The following is a 26,412-nucleotide window of genomic DNA, read 5'->3' on the forward strand; positions in this document are numbered from 1 at the left end:
CTGCTTCACATCTGTGTGGCATGGAGTCAACCAACTTCTGGCACCTCTCAGCTGTTATTCCACTCCATGAATCTTTAACAACATTCCACAATTCATTTACATTTCTTGGTTTTGCTTCAGAAACAGCATTTTGATATCACCCCACAAGTTCACGATTGGATTAAGGTCCAGGGATTGGGCAGGCCACTCCATAACATTAATTTTGTTGGTTTGGAACCAAGACTTTGCTCGTTTACTAGTGTGTTTGGGGTCATTGTCTTGTTGAAACAACCATTTCAAGGGCATGTCCTCTTCAGCATAAGGCAACATGACCTCTTCAAGTATTTTGACATATGCAAACTGATCCATGATCCCTGGTATGCGATAAATAGGCCCAACACCATAGTAGGAGAAACATGCCCATATCATGATGCTTGCACCACCATGCTTCACTGTCTTCACTGTGTACTGTGGCTTGAATTCAGAGTTTAGGGGTCGTCTCACAAACTGTCTGTGGCCCTTGGACCCAAAAAAAAACAATTTTACTCTCATCAGTCCACAAAATGTTCCTCCATTTCTCTTTAAGCCAGTTGATGTGTTCTTTGGCAAATTGTAACCTCTTCTGCACATGCCTTTTTTTTAACAGAGGGACTTTGTGGGGGATTCTTGAAAATAGATTAGCTTCACACAGACGTCTTCTGTCACAGTACTTACAGGTAACTCCAGACTGTCTTTGATCATCCTGGAGCTGATCATTGGCTGAGCCTTTGCCATTCTGGTTATTCTTCTATCCATTTTGATGGTTGTCTTCCATTTTCTTCCATGTCTCTCTGGTTTTGCTCTCCATTTTAAGGCATTGGAGATCATTTTAGCTGAACAGCCTATATTTTTTTGCACCTCTTTATAGGTTTTCCCGTCTCCAATCAACTTTTTAATCAAAGTACGCTGTTCTTCTCAACAATGTCTTGAATGACCCATTTTCCTCAGGCTTTCAAATGCATGTTCATCAAGTGCTGGCTTCATCCTTAAATAGGGGCCACCTGATTCACACCTGTTTTTTTCACAAAATTGATGACCTCAGTGATTGAATGCCACAGTGCTTTTTTTAAACACACCCCTTTCAACTAATTGCCCAATTGCACAGCCTTACGAGCATGCATATCATGAATGCTGGGTCTTGTTTGTTTTCTGAGAATCTACTGCACCTACTGGTAACTTGTTTGCCATGTAGTAATAAAAAATATACTAAAAACCTGGATTATTCTGGTTAGTCACATTGTACTGCTGTTATTTTGATCAATACTGTATAAACAAATAAACTTGGCTTGGTCGCTTAAGGCATAGTCTCACAACCTCACATCTTGGTCAATAATGGTATGCGCAAGTACCAGCTTCACTTTGCCAACTTTATAATAAAAAGACCTATAGAAAACAGAGGGCACAAACAAAAAAAAGTTCTTGACTGGCTCAATTCCTATTTTCTACTGCATGATTTGTAGATATGAGTGAGCATGCATATTCAAGTAAAGTGCTCCAAGGATCTTTTTTTCAATATGGTTCTGCTGAGTAAAATTATTCATAAACATGGTTCCTCCACTCCTTAGTTGCCCTGGCTGTGTGTTTGGGTCATCATCATGCTGGAAGTCCCAGCCACGACCCACCTTCTATGCTCTTACTGAGGGAAGGAGGTTGTTTCCCAAAATCTCGCAATACATTGCCCCATCCATCCTCCACTCAAGACGGTGCAGTTTTCCTGTCCCCTTTTCAGAAAAGCACCCGAAAGCATGATGTTTCCACCCCCATGCTTAATGGTTGGGATGGTGATCTTGGGATTGTACTCATCCTCCTTCTTCCTCCAAAAATGGCAAGTGGAGTTTATACCAAAAATTTATATTTTGGTCTCATCTGACCACATGACCTTCTCCCATGCCACCTCTGGATCATCCAGATGGTCTTTGGCAAACTTCAGATGGGCCTGGATATGTGCTGGGCTTGAGCAGGTGGACCTTGCGCATGCCGAAGGATTTTAATCCTGTATCAGTGATCCTGAGAAAGGTGAGTGATCAGCCTAGAACTACACAGGAGGACCTGGTCAATGACCTGAAGAGAGCTGGGACCCTCAGTCTCATCCCTCACCTTTCTCAGGATCATTGATACTCCAAAGAGTCAAAATATTGCATGTAGCCCCGGTCCGAGGGAGATTAACAGTCATCTTGAATTTCTTCCATTTTCTAATAAATGCACCAACAGTTGTTGCCTTCTCAACAGACTGTTTGCCTATTGTCCTGTAGCACACCCCATCCTTGTGCAGGTCTACAATCGTGTCCCTAGTGTCCTTAGACAGCTCTTTGATCTTGCCTATTGTGGACAGGTGTCTTTTATACAGGTAATGAGTTCAAACAGGTGCAATTAATACAGGTAATGAGTGGAGGATAGGAGGGACTCTTAAAGACAAACTAACAGGTATGTGAGAGCCGTGATCAAATACTTATGTCATGCAATAAAATGGAAATTGTTTATTTAAAAATCATACAATGTGATTTTCTGGATTTTTTTTTTTAGATTCTGTCGCTCACAGTTGGTGTGTACCTACAATGAAAATTACAGATCTCGCCATTCTTTGTAAGTGGGGAAACTTCTGCAGTGTATCAAATAATTATTTGCCACTGTATAGAATTTAAATTATTTATAATCACACTGTCCAGAGTCTTTCAGATGAAGATGAGTTGCCATTCGGTCTGGTTCTTCTCAAGGTTTCCTCCTCTTGTTGTCTCTTTGAGTTCTCCCATTGATATTATTGATATTGCCTTCAATAAGCACTACTGCATAAGCACTAATACATAGTACCAACATGCCTAATCATGATATAAATCCTTAGTTAAACAGTACTGAACAGGAATATGGTCTGAACTCTCCAATCCTTACCTTTTTTTGGAAGAAACACTTAATGGGCACTCAATTAATCAGTGGGCTCAAAACTATTAAAGTTGTCCCCTTCAGTTATATATTGATGTGTCTGACGTCTCACTGAGGTATTTCCATTTCACATCTATGATTAGATCCATCAGAAAATCATCAACCCCAAATGCTGCACTTATTTTTTCAGGGATAGACTAATAGATTTTCTGTTCTTCAGTTATACATAAGTGAATTCCGGGTTTGATGTGCATTGTGCCATGGTCATTTAGATGTAGTGAATACTTAATATAGACGCATAAGCCACTTTACACACTAACCACTGGTTGCATTAAAGCAGCGGTGTCCAATCTTATACACAAAGGGCTGGTGTGGGTGCAGGTTTTCATTCCAACCAAGCAGAAGCCATGCCTGATTCCACCTGTTTAAAATTAGTTGTTCTTGGCTTTTAGTAGACTCTGGTGTGGCTTCTGCTTGGTTGGAATGAAAACCTGCACCCACACCGGCCCTTTGTGGAGAAGATTGGACACCGCTGCATTAAAGGGTTATGAGGATTCAGTAATCTTTTGCAATGCCTGAAATGAATAGGCAAGAGAGAATTACCCTTCCAGTTAACCATGAGAAATTCCTACTGAATGGCATCAACTTTGGGGATATCATAAATAAATCCATCACAAAGTCTTATGAAGATACATTTATTCTTAACACGTGGAACATAGAGTATAAAGATTTCATACTGAATAAATTATATTCATTAAGCCAAAAAACATCAAGATTTTTAGCTACATTTTCTGAAATACAAATATGCAGAATCCATAGCACTTTGGGGTAAGGGATGATTTCTTTAGGAATCGCCTAGATTTGGTTGAATGTAGAGCTCACTTTAGAGCCATAGACATATCAGATTTGACATATTTCTCCACAATGTGAATTTGTGTGTTTGAGTTGACTTATAAAGAGAGGAAATCCCAGATGTATGTGAAGGAAGGGTATTAAATAAACACATGGCAATGCGCAATGAAGAGATCTTGAGTGTAACCTTTAATTAATCAAAGATTAAAAATGGTGAAGAGCGCAATAATGTGTGAGAGAGAGAGAAAGAGCAAAGTGTATTGTACATCATTTACATTGCAGCCTGGGCTGCATCTGAAGCTCAAGACCAATCCTAAGAGGTGATTTCTTTGAGGGTCAAGTCATACAATCAAGGGACAAAGAGGTCGGGGTGTTGTACACGATACTTTGGGGGAAGAATGTCTTTCCCCTCTCTCTAAATAAGAACAAAAATCATTTTAAAAACTACAGTTTTGCTGCCAAATCAGCATTATCTCAGTGTGAAACAGTATTATTACAGTATGTTTACAGCTTGTTACTTTAAGGTGTACAGTACAAAAAAAAAGTCATACAATCTACTGTACAGGCCTTCCATTTACAGATGTCTGTTCACAGCCAATGACCTGGTCCCTGGGCTCAGTGTATATATCATCCAAGTTACAAATCATAAGATAAACAAGAATCTAAAACTGTATAGCCTCCAAATAAGAACTAAACAATAGTGTCTGCCAGCCCAGGACCACTGGGCACCTTTAAACCCAAACTCACTGTAAATGTGACAGCAACTTTGGTTAGTTTTATTTTTCATTTTTTAATCTACTTTTCATTTTAATTTAAAAAACATCCTGGCAGCACACTCTCCCAAGGTCATAAGTCATGTATCCACATTAGTTTCTCTTCATTTTATTTGTTTTAAATCCACTTTGTGAAATCCTTCCTTTAGAAAGAAGGAAGGTAGAAAGAGCAATCAGTGGAATTTGAGGTGATTTTTGCATAAATTAAAAAAAGGACAGTCAGTTTTCGCTGTTACCATTCACACAGATTTGAGAGGGGGAGAAAGGTCCGCCCCACATCTGTCATGACTGGCCAATCAGAAACAGTACATCGCAGATGACGTGGGACACTCCTGAGCTCAGGAGGGGGGATACAGATACGTCCAGTAGCCGCGACTCATACAACATAAACTCAGAGTGGTTCTCTTCTACTTTGGCAAGTGCATGCAGGGCACGGGCAGCCCGTCGCATCATATCCATGCTAGTGGATTCAAAGTGTGGCCCCTGCAAATGCAGCAGTGAAGCCTGGCTCTGTTGGAACTGTGTGGCTGCTAGACTGTCCTCCAGAAACCCCAGGAGGTTCCCTATACTGCCTTTCTGCACAGCAATGGCCCGAGCTGCCAGGCTGTCACCATGGGCCAGGTTGGCCAACAGCACCACTGCCATTTCCCGGCACACAGGTACCTTACGGTCACCAATTAAGCGTACCAGAGAACTGTAAAATTTCTCCAGGCGACTGAAGGGTGGCGTGGCCAAAATAAGGTCAACATTACTGTCCTGGATGCTGAGCTTGCTAAGGGTCTCAAGAACCACTGTCTGAGGGGAAACTGCTCCATTAAGCCCCAACGTAGGGAAGGGATCAGTGGCTTCTGCTGATGGGCAGACAGCCCAGTGGAGAAGGCCATCGAGCAGAGGAAGGCAGATACTCTCAGGGTATTTAGACAGGTCTAGCTGGCCAGAGATGTTCGCCAATGTGACCAGACAGTTTTCTCGCAGAACCTCCAGACAGTCCCACCACCATTCATCTTGTTCACAGCTGACTCCTTCATCCTCCTCATCCTCTTTCTCATAGGTAACAGGGGCCTCCTTGCGCTCAGGATGCCGGTGATGCAGGAGTACCACACGGCCCAGTATAAGTAGCAGGCCTGGGTGTTTAGACATTTCACTGTCATTGCCAGGGACGAAGGACAGACTGCGGACAATGTTAGAGACACATATGCAGCGGCGGGCTAGTGAGTCTTGCCACTCTGACAAAGTGCACAATGGGGATTCATCCTTGCTGTATGGCTCATCTTCAAGGATCTTATTTCTGCTGATTTGCTGTGATCGGGCAGACGGAAAATTGCTCTTATCCTCCCCATTCTCCGTACCATTCTGCAAGGATTCTTCAGCCGCTGATGCTGACAAACCAGACAGCACATCATCAGCAGTGGAAATAATAGTAGCAGGTGAACTGACAATAACTGTGGCTTTCTCCTCCTCCAATTGATTGCCTAAGGAATGCTGAGAATCCTGTTGCTGCCCATTTTGCTGGTGTCGTATGCTTCTCTCATTCATGCTTTCGTTCCCAGTAGCCAGGTCCGTGACTGGAGGTGCCTCATTTTTTACGGTCATGCATTTATGAAGTTTTAGCAGCTCCATCTTGCGCTCAAAATGAGTTTGGATGTGCTCCGTGGTGTCTCCTCCACCAACACTCCAATGAATCAGCCCACTGTCAAAACTCTGTCGTTGACCCAACTTGCCCGTGCGCCCAATGACAAATGGGTCTTTCTTCCACACTACCTTAATGGGAAGCTTGTCAAATTTGCTAGCTTGTTTGAGCTTTTCCTGTACTGCATGACTGTCTTGCAAGGGGGAAGATAATTCATGCTTTTTAGACATTTCTCCTTCTTTTTCCTCTTCATACATTTCACTGGAATTCCAGTCATGCATAAGCTCATTCTTCTCATGCTTGACTTGGATCTGGGATGTGTGTTGGCTACACTTCTCCTCACTATCCATTTCTTCATCTATTTGCTCTACTTCTGGGACTTCTTCATCAGACACATCAGTGTCGGCAGCATCCGGGTCAATCAACGTTCTCTGCCCAGGATCTCCAACCTCATATTCTTTCAAAATACCAAAGATTTCAATGAGACATCTACGGAAGTACTCCACTATTAGTTCAAGGAAGCCAGGAAGCTGAAAGTAAATAAAACATGATTATCAGAATAAATTCAAACACCCATTTGATGCTTTTTATCCTGAAGCACTTTAATCCATGTTTGATGCATTGTAATAGGCTCAGTATATCCGTAGTATGGCAGACGTGGCATGCACATCTCACCTGACACAGACTGAAGGTAGAAATGCTATTATCATCATAAAGAAGAATACTGATTGTGTCTAAGGCCCAAGTACTCTCTGCCAGCAATCCTGATTTGAGAGACATCATGACTTTCCAGGCTTCTGGTGTTCCTACATAAATATACATATTATATATATATATATATATATATATATATATATATATATATATATATATATATATATATATATATATATAGACATGCACAAAAACAAAGATGAAACAATTGATATATACTTCACACACCCATGGCAAAATGTTGAAATAGTCACAGCTTCTTACCAATTTCTTTCATAGTAAGTCGGCGGCGTGATTTGAGGATGGGCTGGGTTGCCTCCACAGACCCTAGAGGAAAGGCTGTGTCTCTCCTTACCATAGGAGGCTGTATTGGTGACTGGGCTGTGTGAGAGGCTGGGACTTGAGGTCCAGGCTTCTGAATCTTTATCCCAGTATGCATATATGTGGTCTTGCTGGGAGATGTGCTGTTCTCCATGGTACTCGGCATGGGTGCTGGACTTGATACCTGTGGAATGTGATTTTGAGAGGACTGAAAACTGGACTGCAACGTTCTAGATATGGGTGGGCCAGAACCACCAGGTCCATAAGGAGGCTGCCTCTGGTTGACATGACCAGGCCATGGACTTTCATGAGTCATTCGCTGGTCTGAAGGTAACATTTGGTCTTCAGAACGGTTCATGGCATGGTACCCTGGACCTTGAGTGGAAACTCCGGGAGGTCCCTGACGACTATGGTAGTTGGAATAGTTCATGTCATTTCTGCCTTGCCACATGGGGCCTTGGGTCCCATCAGGGGCAGATGACAAGGGGCTGGCCATCATCTGGGGTGGCAAGGAGGCCTGAGAGTTAGAGTTGCCAGCATTTGGCCCCCTGTCCCTTCCATAACTGAAAGGAAACGGACTCTGTGGACCAGGTGGACGTCGATCTGTGCCAGGGTAGGCGTTATACTGGTTGTACATTTCCTGCTGGTGTCCACCAGAGGGTTGAGGGCCCTGCTGCTGCTGGCCACTAAATGGATACATGTCCCCCTCATGACGCTTTGCTGGGGGACCATAACCACTATCTCCAGGCCTCTTTTGTGTGTAATTCTGCAAGGTGGAAGTTTGGTAACTTTGTCAATTTCTTTACAAGTTTAATCTTTTATAAAGTAGATTATATTCAATAACTCCTTGTTACGTAATCCATATCTTCAATAAAAATATAGGGGCAAATATTACTATACAAACCGGCTGCTGTGGGTAGATTCCAGGCTGTTGATTTGGGTACTGTCCACTAGGGGGTGCACTCTGACCAGGGTACTGATTAACAAAGGAATCATGCCTGTAGAAAAAAATTCATACGGCTATGTAATACCCATTTAAGTATGAGGTGATAAACATTACCAACCCAATCAACATGACAAGAAGCAGTATTAACCTTTGCTGTTGTGGATTAGGTGAATACATTCCTGCGTCTGCACCAGAGGGCATGGGGTTTGGCTGTGGGGCTCCAGGACCTATACTGCCATCTGGACTCATGCCCGGCTCTTGTCTGTAAGGAGACGTTGAATTGTAAATGTTTATGAATTTATTTTTAAAGCTTTGTTTCTTTTTTGTATTATACTGCATTATAATACAGTGATTAACCAGACATTGGTTTCCATGTTTGTGCATGGCTTTGACAAGTCATGCTTTTTGTTTTAACGAAGTATTAAAAGGAAACTCATGTACAGTTGCCCATCAAGATGCCCTTAGAGTCAAAAGCCAGACATTGGTCCAGAGGGCATGGGGTTTGGCTATGGAGCCCAGGACCCATACTGCCATCTGGACTAATGTTTGGTTCTTGTATGTAAAGACACTTTAAAGGTCAACTATACATAATTTTTCCTTTAATTCTTTGGGTTTATTCTGTTTTTGTAGCACTGTACATCTTAAAGCATTACAAGTCACTGTTGATGTACAAGGGAGCAAAGTGTTGAATGAAATACTTATTTTTCCTGGATTAAAAGGAGTAGTTAATTAAGTATAATGTACTTTTAAGTAAACAGTGTACACAATTACTTTGTAAAAAAAAAAAAAAAAATCATGAGTCATAAATCATGAGAGGTCCAAGTAAAGCAAGCAAAAATTAGATCTTAATATATGGTATTGTTAAATGTAAGTATTGTACTACATTGTGACTTAGTGAGCACATGGTCTCACTCAGTAAGTATCTCATACCTTCGTTCATATCCCGGTCCATATGGTCCGTACTGTTGTCTGTGACCTAACTGCATGTTACCAGTAGGTCCTGGAGGGCCTCTGTTATATTGTTCACTCATTCCACCACTGGGGCCTTGTCCCGGATTCATAAACTGCTCACCCACTAAACGTACATCAGATGCAAAGTGAAACAACATTCCCAGACATTCCACTATTTGATCTTGTAGAGTTGTAAGCAATAATACTAGAAATAACAGAGAAAATTCTTACCTTTCCTCATACCACCAAAAGGGTCCTTATTAGGCTCGTATTGTCCTAATCGACCCATTAGATCAGGTGGGCCCCCCATTCCGGGCTGGAAGTTAGAGTTAGGAGTCAGCGAACTCCGTCTAGCAAAGTTAGGATCTCCACCATCAGCAAACGGGTCTTGAACATTCACACTACTCCTGTTTAAAGATCAGTCAGAAACAGCAGTTGCTTTATGTACTCCACTAAACACCTTCTTTACTACCTTGATTTACTACCGATCAGCCTACTATAATGAGTCAAATTCTGGACATACCGCACACCAGGCATTGGGGGCATCTGGCTGTGGGGTGTTGACGCAGGAGTAGGGGGTTTCAGATCATTTCCTTCAGCCATAGAGCTGCTAGTTGACTGTGGAGTCTGAGGGCCCTGTAAAGATCCAGATCCCGCTGGAGAAATATACAGAAACACCAGTAATAATCATAGGCAAGTGTTTTCTGAAATGATGCACCAACAACCATGCCATGGTTAAAGTCACAGATCATATTCTTTCCTTTATTCTGAAGTGAGCATTCTTAATCTGGATTGATTTGATCATTTCAGTAATATTGTGCCATCCCCTATCCCATATTATACTACACAGCTTCTAAGCATGAATAAATGCAGTCTGCAAATATACATTCCATTTAAACCACATAGACGTTTATCTGTTGAACACAATAAGGTTGTTGGCTCCAGAATTAATCAATTGGTTAACTGTATTGCTTTTTTGTTGTTGTTGGTTACGTTGAAAACGAGAGAAAACAAATCCTTCTAAAAAAAAAATAATAATAAAAAAAATCAAGGAAATTTCAACAAAAACATGTCAAAAATTTTGCCTTGACCAAGCTGAAGATGTGCACTAACCTGGAGAGGGTGGCTGTACCTTTGCCTGGTTCTTTTTGGGGTCGTTGTTAAAAATATCCGGAGGTGGATCCTCACCACGCTCAATCTTGCACTCAAAGGCATAAAGACACTGAATGTACTGCTTCTTTAGTGAGCTAGCTGCACTACTAGAAGTTCCAACATTCAGGTTAGTTGCCAACTCTCTCCACTTTTTATTCTTATTCACCTGTAAATCAGACAAAGAAAGATGGATATGACATGGATATGAGTCAAAGTAACAATGAGTAGACAAATACATGTGGTTTTTTAAAAATCAGAGTATTCGAATGACCAAATTCATCATATAACTCAACATCCAGATAAACTCACAACCTTTGAAAAATATAATCTTATAATCTGGCCCACTAAACAACAGACAGTGAGATTTGGCCAGCAATCCATGGAGGAAGAAAATGTTAAGTTACTATCCGAACTAAACATGATTACAACTCAAGGTCATTCTAATATGACTGAGGAGATTAAGGCAGCCAAAACTACACAACTATCAGGCCTGGTTCTGAGCGGTTCAAAGCCAAAAAACTGAATAAGTTTTAATGTTCCTGTTTGAAACTAGACATCAATCTAAATAGCAAGTTATGCAAAAAATAAATAAAAAGCCGCAACTTTTTTCCCACGCTTTGAATCTTGCGGCTTAAACAACGACGTGGCTAATATATGGATTTTTCCCGCTTTCATTTTTTTCTCAAAAAAACAAAAACAAAACAAACACATTCTGTGACGTGCTCAGTTTTTTGGCGGCATGAAGCTTTCATTAGACCAGCGGTCTCCAATCTTCTCCGGAAAGGGCCGGTGTGGGTGCAGGTTTTCATTCCAACCAAGCAGAAGCCACACCAGAGTCTACTAAAAGCAAAGAACAGCTGATTAAACAGGTGGAATAAGGTGTGGCTTCTGCTTGGTTGGAATGAAAACCTGCACCCACACCGGCCCTTTTCCGGATAAGATTGTAGACCGCTGCATTAGACCAATGAAATTGCCGAACAGGTTAACTCTGACTCCAAAGGAGATGACTTCAGTGGTTTCAGTGCACAGGAGGAGGCAGATAGTGACCAATGACTTTCTTGGTAGGCTACTGTTTACTGCTAATTTTTTATTTTTTGTTACAAGCCGTGTTTCGTTAAAGCCTGTGTAAAGTTAATTTGTTTCAATGTACCTGTAGGCACCTGCGGCTTATAGACACTTGCAGCTTATTTATGCTCAAAATGATAATTTTTTAAAAATTCTGTGGGTGAGGCTTATATTCAGGTGCGCTCAATAATCCAGAAATTACAGCACTGCAACTTTAAATGTTAATCATACTGAGCATCAATTTAAAAAAAATGACTGGGTTCAAATCTATTGCAGTTTGAGTTAGTACTGCGACAAAATGTGTTCATGTATTCATGAGTGGAAATGACATCTTAACTGAACACTACCTTCTAATGACTATTAGATATATAAATCATTAAATTTTATATTTTTGAAATTTTTTTATTTAAAAAAAAAATTATATATTTATATATATATATATATATATATATATATATATATATATATATATATATATATATATATATATATATACACATATATATATATACACATATATATATATATATATATATATATATATATATATATATATATATATATATATATATATATACACACACACACAAAAATGTAATAATGTATATATTAATATAATATTATATATATAATATATTAATATTATATATTAATAATATTAATATATAATAATATAAATGTAATAATAATAATAATAATATATATATATATTTTACACTACACACACAAATGTTCCTTGTCATTTGTGTGTATGCACACGGACCTGTGTAAGGCCACCAATCTCTTTAACAGATATATAGAGGCGGAAGAGGTCGAGAGGTTTTCGTCCCACTGCCGGCAGGTTGGTCATGCCCATGGCTTTCTCCTCAGCAAAGGCCAGGTAACGGTCCACCCACATCTTCCTCTCTGGCTCAGTGCCCAGCTCATAAAGCCGAGTTATTTTCTCATTTGTGGTGGTGGAAGAGTTTGACTTCTACAGAGGCAACAGTAGAGAAAACAAAACAAAAAAATTCAAATGATGAAGAAATCTTTTGTTAACTCAACCCTGTGCATTATTGTTACTGTTAATTCAAACATTCTCATGGCATTTTACCTTTTTCGATTCAGCTTTAGGAGTCCCGTCAACTTTATTATTCATCTTTTGGTTTTGGTTAACCTTTTCCATGCCAAATTCTGGGCTTGGCGTCATGCCTGGAAGACAGAAAGGAACATTTGTGCAATATATGCATTGGCATTTGAGTACCGATTCCAGTGAGCATCGTAACAGACACCCTCCAGCAAATCTTCAAGTTTCCATCATTTTTAATAAACATTACAGTAAAATAATTACAGTAAAACTTGGTTGGTTGGGTTTTTAATGTTCAAAGTGTTCTCATACACAGTTATTTTTTGTATAAGAATATTTCTCTGGTCAGTAAAAGGACGGGAGGATAAAACTGGAGACAGGATTATCTACTGTAGACGATGTTCAGTTTCAACCTTGTCATGCAACTTAGAAAGGTAGAAGTGGACCTGGTCTCCGTTCCTCTCTAACTAAATGTGTAAGAGTCTACAAAGAGTTTGCTAATTAAATTCACCTACTGATAACATCCTATATCCAGATTTATTCTTATATCACTTGCTTGTTACAGAAACATTATTCCAGTGTAGGTAAAATGGTTATAATAGATTTCTGTACAGCTCTGTGGCTCACCTGCTGAGTTGTTGGCCACATTGCCTCCGATGGGATATGGCCCTGCCTGGTTCATCATACCATGCATGCTGTTAATAGATGGTGCATATGGAGACCCAGCTCCCAACATCCCCTGGTTCATCCCAGGATAACCAGGAGGCCTGGAAAAAGCAAGTTATTCAAAAGAAAAGAAACAATGACTAACTGTATATAATGATGTGTGAATGGCTTGTAAAAGGCTGTGAACCTTATAACCAGTCTTCAGAAATACAGTTTCAATAGCAATTATTTGCCTGAACATACTTGTGAACTCCGAGACACATCACATGATGCACAGTGGAATTACCCCAATGTTTTTCTTCAAGAAGTCATTTTGCAACCTTATTTAGGTAATGTTTAGACTCTAGAACAGAAACCATTACCTAACATCCCCAGTATCAGTTGCAGATGCTGCATGTCTTCAGCTAATCACAAACCCAATAAAGAAATGTTCCTGCATCTCCACTGAATGACCAACCAAAGCACCATAGTTCCTGCTTGAAATGTGCAATTAAGTATGAAATGTGCTATTTAAGTACGTTTGCTTTTAACAGGGGACATGAACCAAGTATTATATCACAATATAACATCATGAATTTCCACCAGGATCAGACAGAGTATAGCATCAAGTCAATTAAACTTTAATTAATTGGTTAATCATTTAATTATCGTTGATTGGTTTCTGCTGCTTTGGTGTTAATGAAACAAGCAACAAGTCCACTAGAGGGGCAACAATGAGATGACCCCAAAACATGAATGGTTTTACAGGTGCAGCCCTTTTTCCCTTTCCTCATCTTTTCTCATACTATTTTTTACTACTTTTGCATTTGGCCAGGATTAGTGTCACTACTGGTAGGATGAGGCGATACCTCCTCCAGGATGGCACATCAATACATGCTATTGGCAGAAGGTTTGCTGATTTGCAAATAACATTAAATATATAGTTAGCTGTAGGCCTTTTATTAGATACAGTTTGTACATTTTCCAAACCAAATCATTTAGCAATCGTTGAGTAAATAGCTTGTTGCTCCAGGATCCTACCTGTGTATTGAGTTCGACGGACCATGCTGTATGCCTGCTGAGGTTGGATCCTGGGGCTTTCTGTTCATGCCAGGGGGAGGGCACATGCCTGAAGCCACTTGAGGTGGTATGCCACCTATGTTGGGACTCATGCCTGGACCAGGACCGGGACCATATGGCCTCGAGCCCATCTGTCCTGGACCCATGCGTCCAGGAGGCATTCCACTATAGGCACCCCCTCCTCCCTGTCCCGACATGGGATTTATAGGACTGCCCATGCTTGGACCACCAGGATAGTTAGGGCCAGGCATGCTGCCATACCCAGGCTGCCTTGGGTAGCCTGCGGGAAAAAGCGTCAACTGTAAAGGGAGTCCAAGGAGACAGACATATGAACAGCACACATAAGGAGCAGGCAGGGAGCTGACTTTGTCTCCTAGGTCTCTGAGAGCAACAATAAAATTGAGCAACTGATATTAGCCATGTGAGTGTATGCAGAATGGTCTTACAGTCTAAAGCAACAGCCACTGAAAGATCTCTCCTAAAACAGAGAGCAGGATACTGGGAACATCTGATTAACCTCAATGTTAAATGTCTAAAGACTAATTAGAATGACTGGACACTGGGGATGTAATAACCTAACAATTCAAACTGATGTATCAATTTCAAATGCAAATAATACCAGCCATATTTATCTGCCTCACATAACCCCACAGAAGGATGAAGCTTTTAATGGATGTTCATGTTCTCTCTCCTCACTCCTCACACTGCACCTCGCTCCCTCAGATCTACCAGCACTGCTTCACTGGTCGAACCATCTCTCAGGGTACACAGCAAGAGTCCTTTCTGTTCTGGCACCGAGGTGGTGGAATGAACTTCCTCTAGATGTCTGAACAGCTGAGTCACAGGCTGTCTTCTAACGCCAGGTGAAGACCTACTTCTTCCTTAAGCACTTGAACTTGCACCTTTCCCCTTGTTTTTTATATATATATATATATATATATATATATATATATATAAAAAACCTGAACAGTTTTTGGTTGATGGTATCCTAAGTCTGTACCCTAGTGTACCCTAGTGAGAGCTCTGTGACTGCAGATGGATAAGCGTGTTGAGTGTTTAAAAGTCTGCAAGTGGATTGGAATGTGCGCGTGAAAATAAATAAATAAATAAGACGAGTGTTTGTAATGTACACCAGTTTGTACAGCATTACTTCATTCTTCAATTTCAACGCCACCAATTATGTAGAATGCAGTCCATGTATTACCTTGAGGAACATACTGCCCTCCCTGTGGCCCATAACTGCCCATGGAGTTGTTCTGAGGATAATGACCCATCCCAGCATGCACCTGGCCTCCAGACTGTGGGCGTGGCGATAAGGCAGATGCAGGCTGAGGAGAGCCGTAAGGAGGCATCTGTGTGCTCCGCATGAAGACTACAAAGCAAAAATAAATAAATCAGAGATGGCTGTTTGTAATGGAATATCTACAGGCCCATTTCCCACAATTATCGCTCGTGTCTCCCAGTCAGGAATGATTAAATATATTTATTAGAAAACCCTCGTGCTTATTCTTATTCGAGGCTCAGCTGAAAATCACTGTGTTTAAGAAAGCCACAAATCTGGCCTTCTTTCGGTCTGTCGAGTTTTGAGTCTCAAGAAATTGTTCATTTCAGATTCATCCTTTACATCCAATATGTAACTAACTGGATGAACTGGTTGAGTGAAGCCCTGAGGTTTATTTTTTACCGAGAGAATAAACGCACTGGTCATTTTTTTTATAAGTTCATATTGGAACTTGATATCGTTGCTCAGATCTGCTTCATGCTGTAAACTAGCAGGATGGTTTAGGTGGTAGTTTGTTTTACATTACAGCCATTAAAGCTGAATGATGACAGTGTTCGGAGTGTAACAAAAAATTTGTGCGTAACACAATGAAAGACAGCTGATTACACATTATCTCTTTGTGCAGGGTTGCCAAGTGTCTGCACTTATCCCCATCCCAACTACTTCTTACTAAAATGTAAATTAGAATAAAAAGCTCAGGTATTTTTCTTCTAGTTTCTCTTCAGACTCTGCATTTGAACTAATTCAAAATTCTCCAATCTCCCTTTTACCAAAATTATCCCAAATCTGGCATTAAAGGAGGGGTCTCCGTTGTTTGGAAGCCAATGTTGACATTTGAAATCACCAAAACAAACACGCCCCTAATGCAAATGGGTCCCATGCCTGTTTTGATAGCTCCGCCCCATACGTACAACAGACAAGTATAACCCAGACAAGACTTATGGTGGAACCTGCTGGGGCAGCTGACCGAGGGGATATTTTTATCAATAAATGAGTAATACTATGGTGATACAAATGTGTTTTTGTAGTACTGTGTGTTGTACCGTGAAAGGTTTAGCTCCGTTTCACACGGAAGACCTTCAGTTCTCTCCAGCGCTGGAAAGCTGATCCTATATTAACACGGTCCTCCTTCTTGCCTTATCGTAAGCCTTTCTTCGCTTTCTTTCTTTGTTTTTATCCTCCATGTCAATGTTAAATCCGCTTTCTGCTAATGTCACACATGCGCACTGAACACTCTCTCCGCCCATATTGACAAGACACGCCCCTTTCTCCTCATTACGAAGTTATGTAATGTATGTTTGTAATCCGGTGTTTTCTGTCTACTGAGTCACAGTTACTGAGGGAAGAAGCTGCTCGTCAGGAGGAGTTTCTCCTGGTTATTATGACTGCTGCATTTTGAAGCTAGAAAAAGCTGTGTTTAAACACAGCTTTTTCTAGCTTCAAGATGGGGGGGTGCAAGCAGTGTTTTATGACCAATAGTACAGTTCACTATGAGGATCATGTTGCTCCACACGCAGACACATCCACCTCAGATACGTGTATCGTTACACCACCAGACAATAAAGCAGGAAAAGTAAACACCAAGCAGCATTGCATCAGTCTCAGATGTTTCCGGATTCCTCACCTCTCTCCTGGCCAACAGCCGACTGGTTTATGGAAGAATGCAAGATTCCATCTGATTGGACACTGGAGGGTCTGGGAGGCATCTGACTTCCTGAAAAAGACAAACAGAATTTCTTAATAATCCACAAAACAAACTGTGCTCAGTGTTCAGGCACCTTCACCACCAGTCACACACTTACACATTGACTATATACACTGTGTGTGTGTGTGTGTCTGGGTCAAGGTGAATCCAGAGCCATTATAAAAAAGAGATCCAGTAAGACCAGCATGACCCTGCCATTCATATTATTGTCTGATTATTGGCTCAAAGAATTTAAAAATCACTGCAAAGAACAATGTAAAGAGGAGTCCAGACTTCACAGGTCGACAAAAACACAGCACGTTAGCGCTTGTGTTACTTTATCAACATCAACGTCAGAGATACAGGAACTTTTACAACACCAGAACCAGAAATGTCACAGTTTGGCTCCCACATTTCCGTATCTATAATCTATAATCCGTATCTATAACATAAGATTAGTCAGGAGCTCACCAGCAGGTGAAAGGGGTCCGGTGCGAGAGGGCGTGGCACTGGCAGGCGAGCCCACGGGGGATGGCGAAGGCCCACGGATGCCCGGCATGTGAGGAGAGGTGTGTGGGGAGAACGGCGACTGGGCCGGGTTACTGTGATCACCCTGACTGCTAGAGACACCAGACGTGCTGACCCCCGGACTCAATGCTCCCTCCGCGCCGGTGGGCAGGTCATCGATGGAGCCCAGGTCCTGGGAGGGAGAGCGAGACAACACAAAGTTATGATTAAAGACCAATCTGATTGATGAGGACTTTAAGGAAAGCAGACAGATTTGAATCCCATGAATCAAAATGAAATAAAACAAGAACAAAGAAATATATCACTAAATAACTCAATCAAAAAATGTATTAACCAGCAAATACAGAAGTGAGCCACTCTAACAGGATTTACTGCTCAGCCGAGGCCACGTTTGTGCTTTACGAAAAACAAGATGAAGTCTTTTGAAGAGCTGAGAACATTGATGAAAGAACATTTTTGTTTACACAATAACTGTATTCACTATTGACAAGTTTATGGGAAAAGAAAAAAAAAATGGATAAAGAATCAAACACGCACACACTTTACTTTTTAACTTTACACTTAAAACAATGCCAACTGCTATATTTACCCACCGTGGATTGGGGGAGAGTAGGAAAGGAAGAGAGAGAGAGAGAGAGAAGAAAAGGAAGAGAGAGAGAGAGAGAGAGAGAGAGAGAGAGAGAGAGAGAGAGTAGAAAAGGAAGAGAGAGAGAGAAGAAAAGGAAGAGAGAGAGAGAACCTCTAGGAAGGGGACTAGGAAGGTTTTCTAGAGGAAACCGAACACAGATGATGAATAAACATGAACACACTCGTATGTATTCACACCCACATTACTCTCTCCCCCACAATCCCTTGAATAGAGTTGATTGCTGTGTTCCCCCAAAGGAGAAAAAAGCTAATTACACACAGGCCATGTTTCTGACGCCTCACAAACACAAACAGCCCAGATCTGCTGCAGATCTTTCCTCAAGTTCACACCGGTGACACTCGGCTAACGCCGCAGCACCAACACTATCGCAGTCACGCTCAGAAACCTGCAGACCACTGCTCACCTACATGTGCAGTGCATTCTGGGATTGAGAAAAGCTCTGAGGGAAACATTCCCTCATCATGGGCTACCTGAACTCAAGGGGTTTCCTACTTTAAGATGCACAGCTATTCTTTTGTCAAATCTAATACAGAAACATTGGAACTCTTTAATCAACTCTACAGAATAAACACTTCCACAACCCTAACACACACAGAGCTTTATACAGAAGCAGATGTTGCCATAGTAACTGAGCAAGGATTAAGCACAAGTTCTTTATGGAGTTCATCACTTAGTCCTGAGCGAGTGTCAGCTGTGACATCAGAGGTGAAGTTCTTACAGAAATGTGCAGTAAACAAACAACCGACTAGCAGCAGAGTCACTAAAACACATGACCTACAGGGGTGAGGCTGGAAATTTCAGACACAGCTGGAGTTTTGAAGTGCAAAACCAGGCCAGAAGACACCAGACTCATCCAGAACAACTGTTTCAGTGAAATGTCTGATTACTAACACCACCCCCTGTGCCAATAACTGGAGATGTTCTGGGGCTGATCATCTGCACTGGTTTCACCTCCACAACCACATCCTGGTTCTGCTCAGGTGGACGATTATTACTCAGAACATATCACTCAATCGAGCGAAGACACACCGCTGAACTGCCAAAATGATGCACTTTACTTCAACGTTCAAACTTCAAAGCTCTGCCCACTTCACCTCTCATGGTCCATACATCTGTACACCACTCTTCAGGTGTAGAGAAAATGTTTCAATACCAAAAACCTAAAAGACAGAACTTGGGGAAGAAAAAAGGAATGGTAGAAGAAAAAAAGTCTGCAGTTATGGCAAAGGCTTAGAGAGAGAAGGAGGGAGGTGGTAAGAAAGAGAGACAGACAGACAGAGAGAGAGAGAGACAGAGAGGGGGGAGGGGGGGGGGGAGACAGAGAGAGTGAGAGAGAGACAGAGAGTGAGAGGGGGAGCCCATGAATCTGAATAAATCAGGCACATGGACAGGAAGCTTGAGGCCCAGAATAGAAACAGGAAACAGCCACAGACTCTGAATAGAGAAAGAACAGACTCAGAAACACAAGGCAGAGAACAGCAGAAAGACTCCACAATAAAACATGAAGAGAAAAGAGAAAACAAGTGAAAGACAAAACAAGTGAAAGACAGAAGATAAAGACATGGCAGAAGTCCACATGAGAGAGAGAGAGAGAGAGAGAGAGAAAGAGACAGAAGATTCAGACCTTCACACCTGCTTTCTCCCAACATCAACCTCAAACTCAATCCAACACCTTCAACACAGCAGTGACAGAAACCTGGGCGTCGAGTCACATTTACGAAGAGCAACTCGGGGGAGAAGAAAATCCCGAGACCAAATGAAGAAAACCTGAGAGGAACCAGAGTGAGAACTGAACACCACATCACTTCAGTCCATGACTGTCTACACACTGATGAGCAGAAGTGTGTGCGTGTGTCAAACCCACAACACTTTGTCCAGATCAGTGAACATCTCTAAAACTTTTTAAAACACAGGAAACATTTACTCAGTCGGATGAATTATAACTAAAACCAATAAAACCCCCTGTCAATCATTTAGCTCCACCCATTCAGGCCTTAAATCATTTCTGTAATATGTGAGTGTTCCCGTGTGAGTCACTCAATATAAAAATCATATAATATCACAGAACACCACAAGATGACAACATTAATCTAAAACATTTTATAGAAATGCATCAGAAGATCCTTATTTCAATCTCAGTAAATTTTAAGTCCTAATTCTGTAAGATTTATCTGGCAAGAACTTATTTAGTTAAACATAAACAGACACGTGCCATGTCGCAACAGACCACAAGATGGCAGCATCAGGTCATAAATCTGCATAAGCCAGCTGTTATGACGTCACTGTAGCTGTTCTTAAGAGCAACAGAACACACACTACAGACTCCATTGTGCAGGTGTTACTCCAGGTGTGATGCTAAGCCCCGCCCACAGGTTTTCATTTACAATATCGTGAAACATTAAGACTGTTGTGAGTTGTGTTACTAAAGGAGAACATGGGTCATGCAGGTGAACACTCGCACGCTGCCAAGCAAAGCAAAAACAATGAGGGAACAAGCTGAACCAGTCGAGCCTGTTTCAGTGCACCAACATTTCACTGTGCTCAGTCTGTCAGGAGGTTTTAGTTTCAGGCTCATGAGCCCTGGAGACTCATGAGTCATCAGGTCCTCGTCTGGATCACAGACTCCGAGCTACAGGAAGCTGGACTTCAGGTGAAAGACCTGATCATGAGGAGAAACCAATAAATCCTCAGATTCCTCCTCACTCTCTCCTGCACCTGAGAAGATACAGATCCATAGATATAGAAGATAAGTTAAATCCTTCCTGTCTTTCCATCTTTTCTTTTCTTTCTCTTCTGAGATGGTACAATAAGTCCCACCACGACGTAGTCCCGCCATCACTCCTGGTGAAGGAGAGGTTTTTAATGTGGAAACTGTCTTTAGTGCATGTGGATACTGAGCTGAAAAGGATTTGACTTTAAAATCACACGAGTTTACTGCTCACATGGTGGACACTAAGTGACTGTTAGATGTTCTACAGGCATGAACGTCCAGCACACTTGGTAATGCTTGAACTACAGGATGTAAAATTGGTACCATCAGGGTTTGATGTTTGGACCTCAATCACAGGGTGTTTTCTGATAGCCGCCAAACTCACAATAATTGACCTCCGGTGACGTTAGAAGTCAAGAACATCAGAGAAGCGATGCTAAAGTGGGGTTTTACCCACAATCTGATGGTTTTACAATAAGAAGCTAAGCATCATCACTAGATGGGTCTCAGACAGTTGTGGGACCTCTAAGGGTTTTTGGTGAGGTTAAGAAAACAGCTGTAGCACTATATCAGGCTTTATAAAGAGAAACAGAGCTTTGTGATGTTCCTCACCAGTCAGCTGTTAGCTAGACCTCGCCATGGGATGATGTAGAACCTAAACAAACTGAAAGAACTGAACGTTCTACATCTACATAGAGTTCCACATAGAGTTTTAAAAAAATGCTGTGATTAGAAGCTCTCATGCAGCTGCAGATATCAGACTGGGAGCACTGGAGGTGCTGGGGTGGCTTTTGGAGCATGTGGGGATCAGTTCAGGTGTCAGTCAGGAGTGTGTTGTGTGTTTAAGCAGAAGGATGGAGAACATCATGGTGGTGCTGAAGTGTCAGTGTTTAAGTAAATGCCTCCAGCTGAAGGGATTCCCTCGGCCCAGCAGAAATATATAAATAAATACAGGAAGTAAATAAAGGAGAATCCCATCCTGAGTGAATCCCCACTGGCACAGATGATACACTCACTCACACTCCTCCTCCTCCTCCTCCAGACAATGTGTACTGTGTATACAGTACTGTGTAATTTGTCAACCAATAAAACAAAAGCAATTCACACATACACCTCCCCCAGCCCCCCTTCTCTGTGCACCCCCACAGGCACCTCCCCCACACACACAACCCCCACCACCCCCGCACACATGCAACCCCACCACCACCACCGAGCGCACATCCAAAACACCAACAGATTATCCCCACAGGTAGAGATATGCAATCACTTCTCTCACACACACAATCATCCTGTTTCACCCTCTGTTCCACTGAAGTGGATCGCGAGTATCTGTTCATTAAAACCAGATCCACAAGACGACCAGGTGGTGATCTGAAACGTTCTCCGAAGCAATCGTTCGTTTATCGACCGCAAGCTGAACATGAAAGTAGATTAGATGTGCAGAAACTCACAGGCAGACTTGAAGGGCAGCCCTGCATGCCGTCCTCTGTAGCACTCTTACTGGAGCCCAGGGGCAGGTTGGAGGTAGGACCAGAAGAATGGGAACTGAAGGAGTCTTGAGCCAGCTCCTTACAATAAAGAAAAAAAAAGTCATGTATAAAAAGAGAAGACCAGATCACGCAGACTAGTTTAAAGCTCGTTTTCACAGCCATCTAAACTTTACATCCCTTTATGGCTTTTCACACCTGAAACATCCCCCTACTGATCCTGGGTTCTGTTGTTTCATACTTATCACCTTCAGCTGGGGTTAATTCGTAACCTCGTGTTTCACACTGTACAGTCCTGAACCCTGCTTTAAACAACTACATATTTCCATAATTACAGACAACAACAGTGACTGGATGAACCCATTGAGCGACCAGTTTATATAATCGCTCAGCTCACGCTTGTGGGTTTCTCCAGTCACCGTTGTTGAAAGTATTGAAAGCTCACGTCAGTTAGGGAAAAAACATTGGTATGTAAGTCCTCCTTGACGGTTTTAAGCTTCCTGGAATGCATAAAGGTGAGAAAACAGAAGAAGAAAAAAAAAACTAACTGTACAAAGCATGCGGTAAGAGACAGACGCTGATCTCGGATCTGACTGCGTCTCTTGTGCTGACGTTGCAATGTGAAGCTAACGCTGTAGTTTCCTGAAAGAAAAACATTTGGGTTTAGGCTCACTGAGAAAAGCCCAAAACTTCTGCTGCTAAAGAAACGTGTGCCATCATTCAAACCTGCCAATAAACTAGGGACTGTGTTTAGCTCCAGTGTGTTATGTCCTACGGCAGATTTTACCGGGACATTAAAGTTCATACGTATCTCCAGGAAACCGTAACTGTTGGTAAATAAATCCTCAGGGTTCCTGATGGACGGAGAGGACAGGAACAATCTCCTTACCTGCTGTGGAGGAGGGAAGCGCTGAAATGGTGTCTGCTGCTGAGGCTGCGTTGGTGGGGTTTTGGAGTAGGGTGAGGGCTGGTGTCCCTGTGGAGGAGGACCGTGACCCATGGGCTGCTGGGATTGCTGAGGAGGGCCTACACTGGGCTGCTGCTGCAGAGTTGCACCCTGTTGCTGCGTAGGAGGTGGAGGAGGAAGTTGCTGCCCGGAACCAGGCGGTGCTTGGGGGAATCCAAGTTGCTGCTGAGGGCCCTGAGCTGACTGAGGTGTACCCTGGGCCTGAGAAAGAGCCTGGGGTTGAGTATAAGTAGGCTGGCCAGCCTGGGAATGTGGAGCCTGGGAGTATGAAGACTGGCCCTGGGGTTGCTGGGAGTACGGCGACCCCCCCTGAGGCAGAGGAGGACCCGAAGGAGATTGGGAGAAAGGATGCTGGGAGCCTGGCACACTGGAATGCTGCTGAGGGTATGAACCCTGCTGAAGGCCTCCATGGGGAGTAAGAGGGTTCTGCTGAGCGTAGTAGCCTCCTTGGCTCTGGCCATAAGCTCCTGGGCCCTGCTGTCCGTACCCCATCTGTGGTGATTAAAAGAGAGTGAAGCGTAAAGTACAGAACGAGAAAAAAAAAATAAATCTCACAAAACTCTGAAATCTTGGTAGTAAGTGTTCTGTGAAACTAGTTTACACTCTAGTTCCAGTCAACCAAAAAAAGCTTCAGATTTCTCAAGAATAAGGGTTTTCTTCCCTCTGCTCCAAATAACCCATCAACGGTAGACATGGACTTTCGAGGCAGAAAGTGTTTTCACCAAAAAATAAAAGTTTACGCCGATGCTAGGCCATGTGCTAACTACCTACAGCTTTGAGGATCTCTCTCAATCCCTGGAGGTCATTTGCCTGGACAATATTCCACATCCACAAACCTGCATCTGCACGGTGCTGACTAATCAGGAGCTGGAGTCAACGTGCTGTTACTCCACTGCAAATGATCATTTCATCCATCATGTGATCCTCAGATCTCTAATTTACACATACTCTGCATAAACAGACCAGTCATTATTTAGCCCGAAGTTTAGTGTCATCTTAAAGCCCTGTATAATAAATCTTCAGGCCTTGATGTGAGTAAACAGGCAGGTCACACTCCAAAGCTCTCCAATACGGCTGAAAGGAAGCAAGTCTGCAGACGAGGGATTTTCTTTCCCTCCGCAGCAATGTAAAAAAAAATGTGTTTACATGAAAGAATGGAGCAAGCATTTAAGTTTAGGGGGGTAATTATTTTTTCACACAGGGGATCTAGATGTTGCAGAACCTTTTCCTTTTTGTATTTCCTCATGAACTCTTCGCTGTGTATAACGTTCAAAATGAGGATCTGAAACCATGTAGCATGACGAATATGTAAAAATAAAGGAAATCAGAAGGAGGGTGAATTTTCACACCACTAGAATATGATAAACACCAAACTGACATGTTCTTCAAATCCATCTGTAATCTAGACCGACTGTACTGCATCTCTACAGTCGCGTCATACAACATGCTTACAGACTCTGTACCGAAGGAAGACGAACAAGCTGCAAAAACTTTGACAGAACAATTTCTATTATGTGTGCGATGATTAGAACATGACAAACGATTAAAACCTATGAATCCGAATGTGTGGAAGTTAAAAAGGAGACTGATTGGTCTCACTGAAGCCCAGAGCGGATTTGGTACTGGTTATTTGTAGGATTCGGCTGACTGTAATGTAATTAAACACCACACACAGATGATATAATGATTACCTATGAAGTGCCTCCTCACACCAGACCAGATCACACCAGACCAGATCACACCAGACCAGATCACACCAGACCACATCAAACCAGTCGTACCAGCTCATGTTTGCTGATGGATGTAGCAACATGCTAACATATCTTCGTATCATATGGTTTGTGATTCTGAACTTTACCGCTATCAAACCAAACCAAAAAAACTCTCACTTCCATGTTTGGCAGCTTGGCCTCCAATCGCATCTTGAGAAACCATCTCACAAATCAATCAGAGAAACAAGTTTTGTTGAGGTAGATCTCATGGTGGTGGTGCTGAGCTTGTCTTACCATGAGAAATACAAGGCCAAGTTACTCCTTTAATTAGGGATGCACTTATTTCCAGGGATTTCAGAACAGGGCAATTTCAGAACAGAACACAGATTGTTCCTCAGCGAATGCAGCAGTGCTTTAGCATATTAGCACTAGCAAGTGAGTCACAGCAGAAAACAGAGAGACCAGCTATTCTTTCTGATGCGGTTTGTGTTACTGATATAGTGCCTCACTTCCTGTTTTCAGTAGCCCTATCGCTCACGTTGCTAACCAACTGAGCTTGATGTCAGAACATCAGCAAAGCAGAGACCTGAAAAACATCTTTTATTCAGGTAAAGTTTTGTTCTAGGGGGCACGGTGGCTTAGTGGTTAGCACGTTCGCCTCACAACTCCAGGGTCGGGGTTCGATTCCCGCCTCCACCTTGTGTGTGTGGAGTTTGCATGTTCTCCCTGTGCCTCGGGGGTTTCCTCCGGGTACTCCGGTTTCCTCCCCTGGTCCAAAGACATTGATTGGCATAACTGATCATAGGTTGATTGGCATCTCTGGAAAATTGTCCCTAGTGTGTGATTGCGTGAGTGAATGAATGAGTGTGTGTGTGCCCTGTGATGGGTTGGCACTCCGTCCAGGGTGTATCCTGCCTTGATTCCCGATGACGCCTGAGATGCTCAGGCTCCCCGTGACCCGAGGTAGTTCGGATAAGCGGTAGAAGATGAATGAATGAATGAAGTTTTGTTCTTATGATGTTCTTGAAGAAAATTTGAAGCTGAGACCTTCGTGTTTGACTAATCAAACAAATTCCGACTGCAGTTTTGGTTGGATGGTCAAATCCCCACAGCCAAAAACACAACTTGAGCCCATCAGGGTAGCGAAATGTAATGTTTCCAGACTTTAGAGATGTTTTCTGCTGTAACCTGCTCTACTAATTCCATTAAATGAGATTTTAGTCTAGAGTAAACAGTCCGATTGAGCGATAACGAAAGTCAGAAAAGCTGATGCTGATCCTCACCATAGAAACACCAAAGTGAA

The 26,412-nt window shown here is 42.2% G+C and overlaps 1 protein-coding gene across 3 annotated transcripts in view; it reads right to left on the reverse strand.

Moving 5' to 3' along the window:
* Nucleotides 1–3,574: 3,574 nt before the first annotated feature.
* Nucleotides 3,575–26,412, reverse strand: part of arid1ab (AT-rich interactive domain 1Ab) — a 37,956-nt gene continuing 15,118 nt past the window's right edge. For 2 of the 3 annotated variants that reach the window (XM_060865952.1, XM_060865950.1), the window contains exons 3-20: nucleotides 23,320–23,889; nucleotides 22,395–22,511; nucleotides 17,528–17,756; nucleotides 16,997–17,086; nucleotides 15,295–15,462; nucleotides 14,052–14,370; nucleotides 12,993–13,132; nucleotides 12,393–12,490; nucleotides 12,063–12,272; nucleotides 10,196–10,400; nucleotides 9,606–9,738; nucleotides 9,314–9,489; nucleotides 9,062–9,206; nucleotides 8,280–8,393; nucleotides 8,090–8,183; nucleotides 7,129–7,951; nucleotides 6,826–6,956; nucleotides 3,575–6,680 (exon numbers count right to left, since the gene is read on the reverse strand). In XM_060865952.1, coding sequence (XP_060721935.1) covers nucleotides 4,803–6,680; nucleotides 6,826–6,956; nucleotides 7,129–7,951; nucleotides 8,090–8,183; nucleotides 8,280–8,393; nucleotides 9,062–9,206; nucleotides 9,314–9,489; nucleotides 9,606–9,738; nucleotides 10,196–10,400; nucleotides 12,063–12,272; nucleotides 12,393–12,490; nucleotides 12,993–13,132; nucleotides 14,052–14,370; nucleotides 15,295–15,462; nucleotides 16,997–17,086; nucleotides 17,528–17,756; nucleotides 22,395–22,511; nucleotides 23,320–23,889 — 5,640 coding nt within the window. In that variant the 3' untranslated portion in view covers nucleotides 3,575–4,802. The remainder of the gene's footprint in view (nucleotides 6,681–6,825; nucleotides 6,957–7,128; nucleotides 7,952–8,089; nucleotides 8,184–8,279; nucleotides 8,394–9,061; nucleotides 9,207–9,313; nucleotides 9,490–9,605; nucleotides 9,739–10,195; nucleotides 10,401–12,062; nucleotides 12,273–12,392; nucleotides 12,491–12,992; nucleotides 13,133–14,051; nucleotides 14,371–15,294; nucleotides 15,463–16,996; nucleotides 17,087–17,527; nucleotides 17,757–22,394; nucleotides 22,512–23,319; nucleotides 23,890–26,412) is intronic. The other variant, XM_060865951.1, reaches the window with a different exon arrangement.

This window comes from Tachysurus vachellii, chromosome 3, assembly GCF_030014155.1.
Source record: "Tachysurus vachellii isolate PV-2020 chromosome 3, HZAU_Pvac_v1, whole genome shotgun sequence".
In the NCBI taxonomy this organism is placed as follows: Eukaryota; Metazoa; Chordata; class Actinopteri; order Siluriformes; family Bagridae; genus Tachysurus; species Tachysurus vachellii.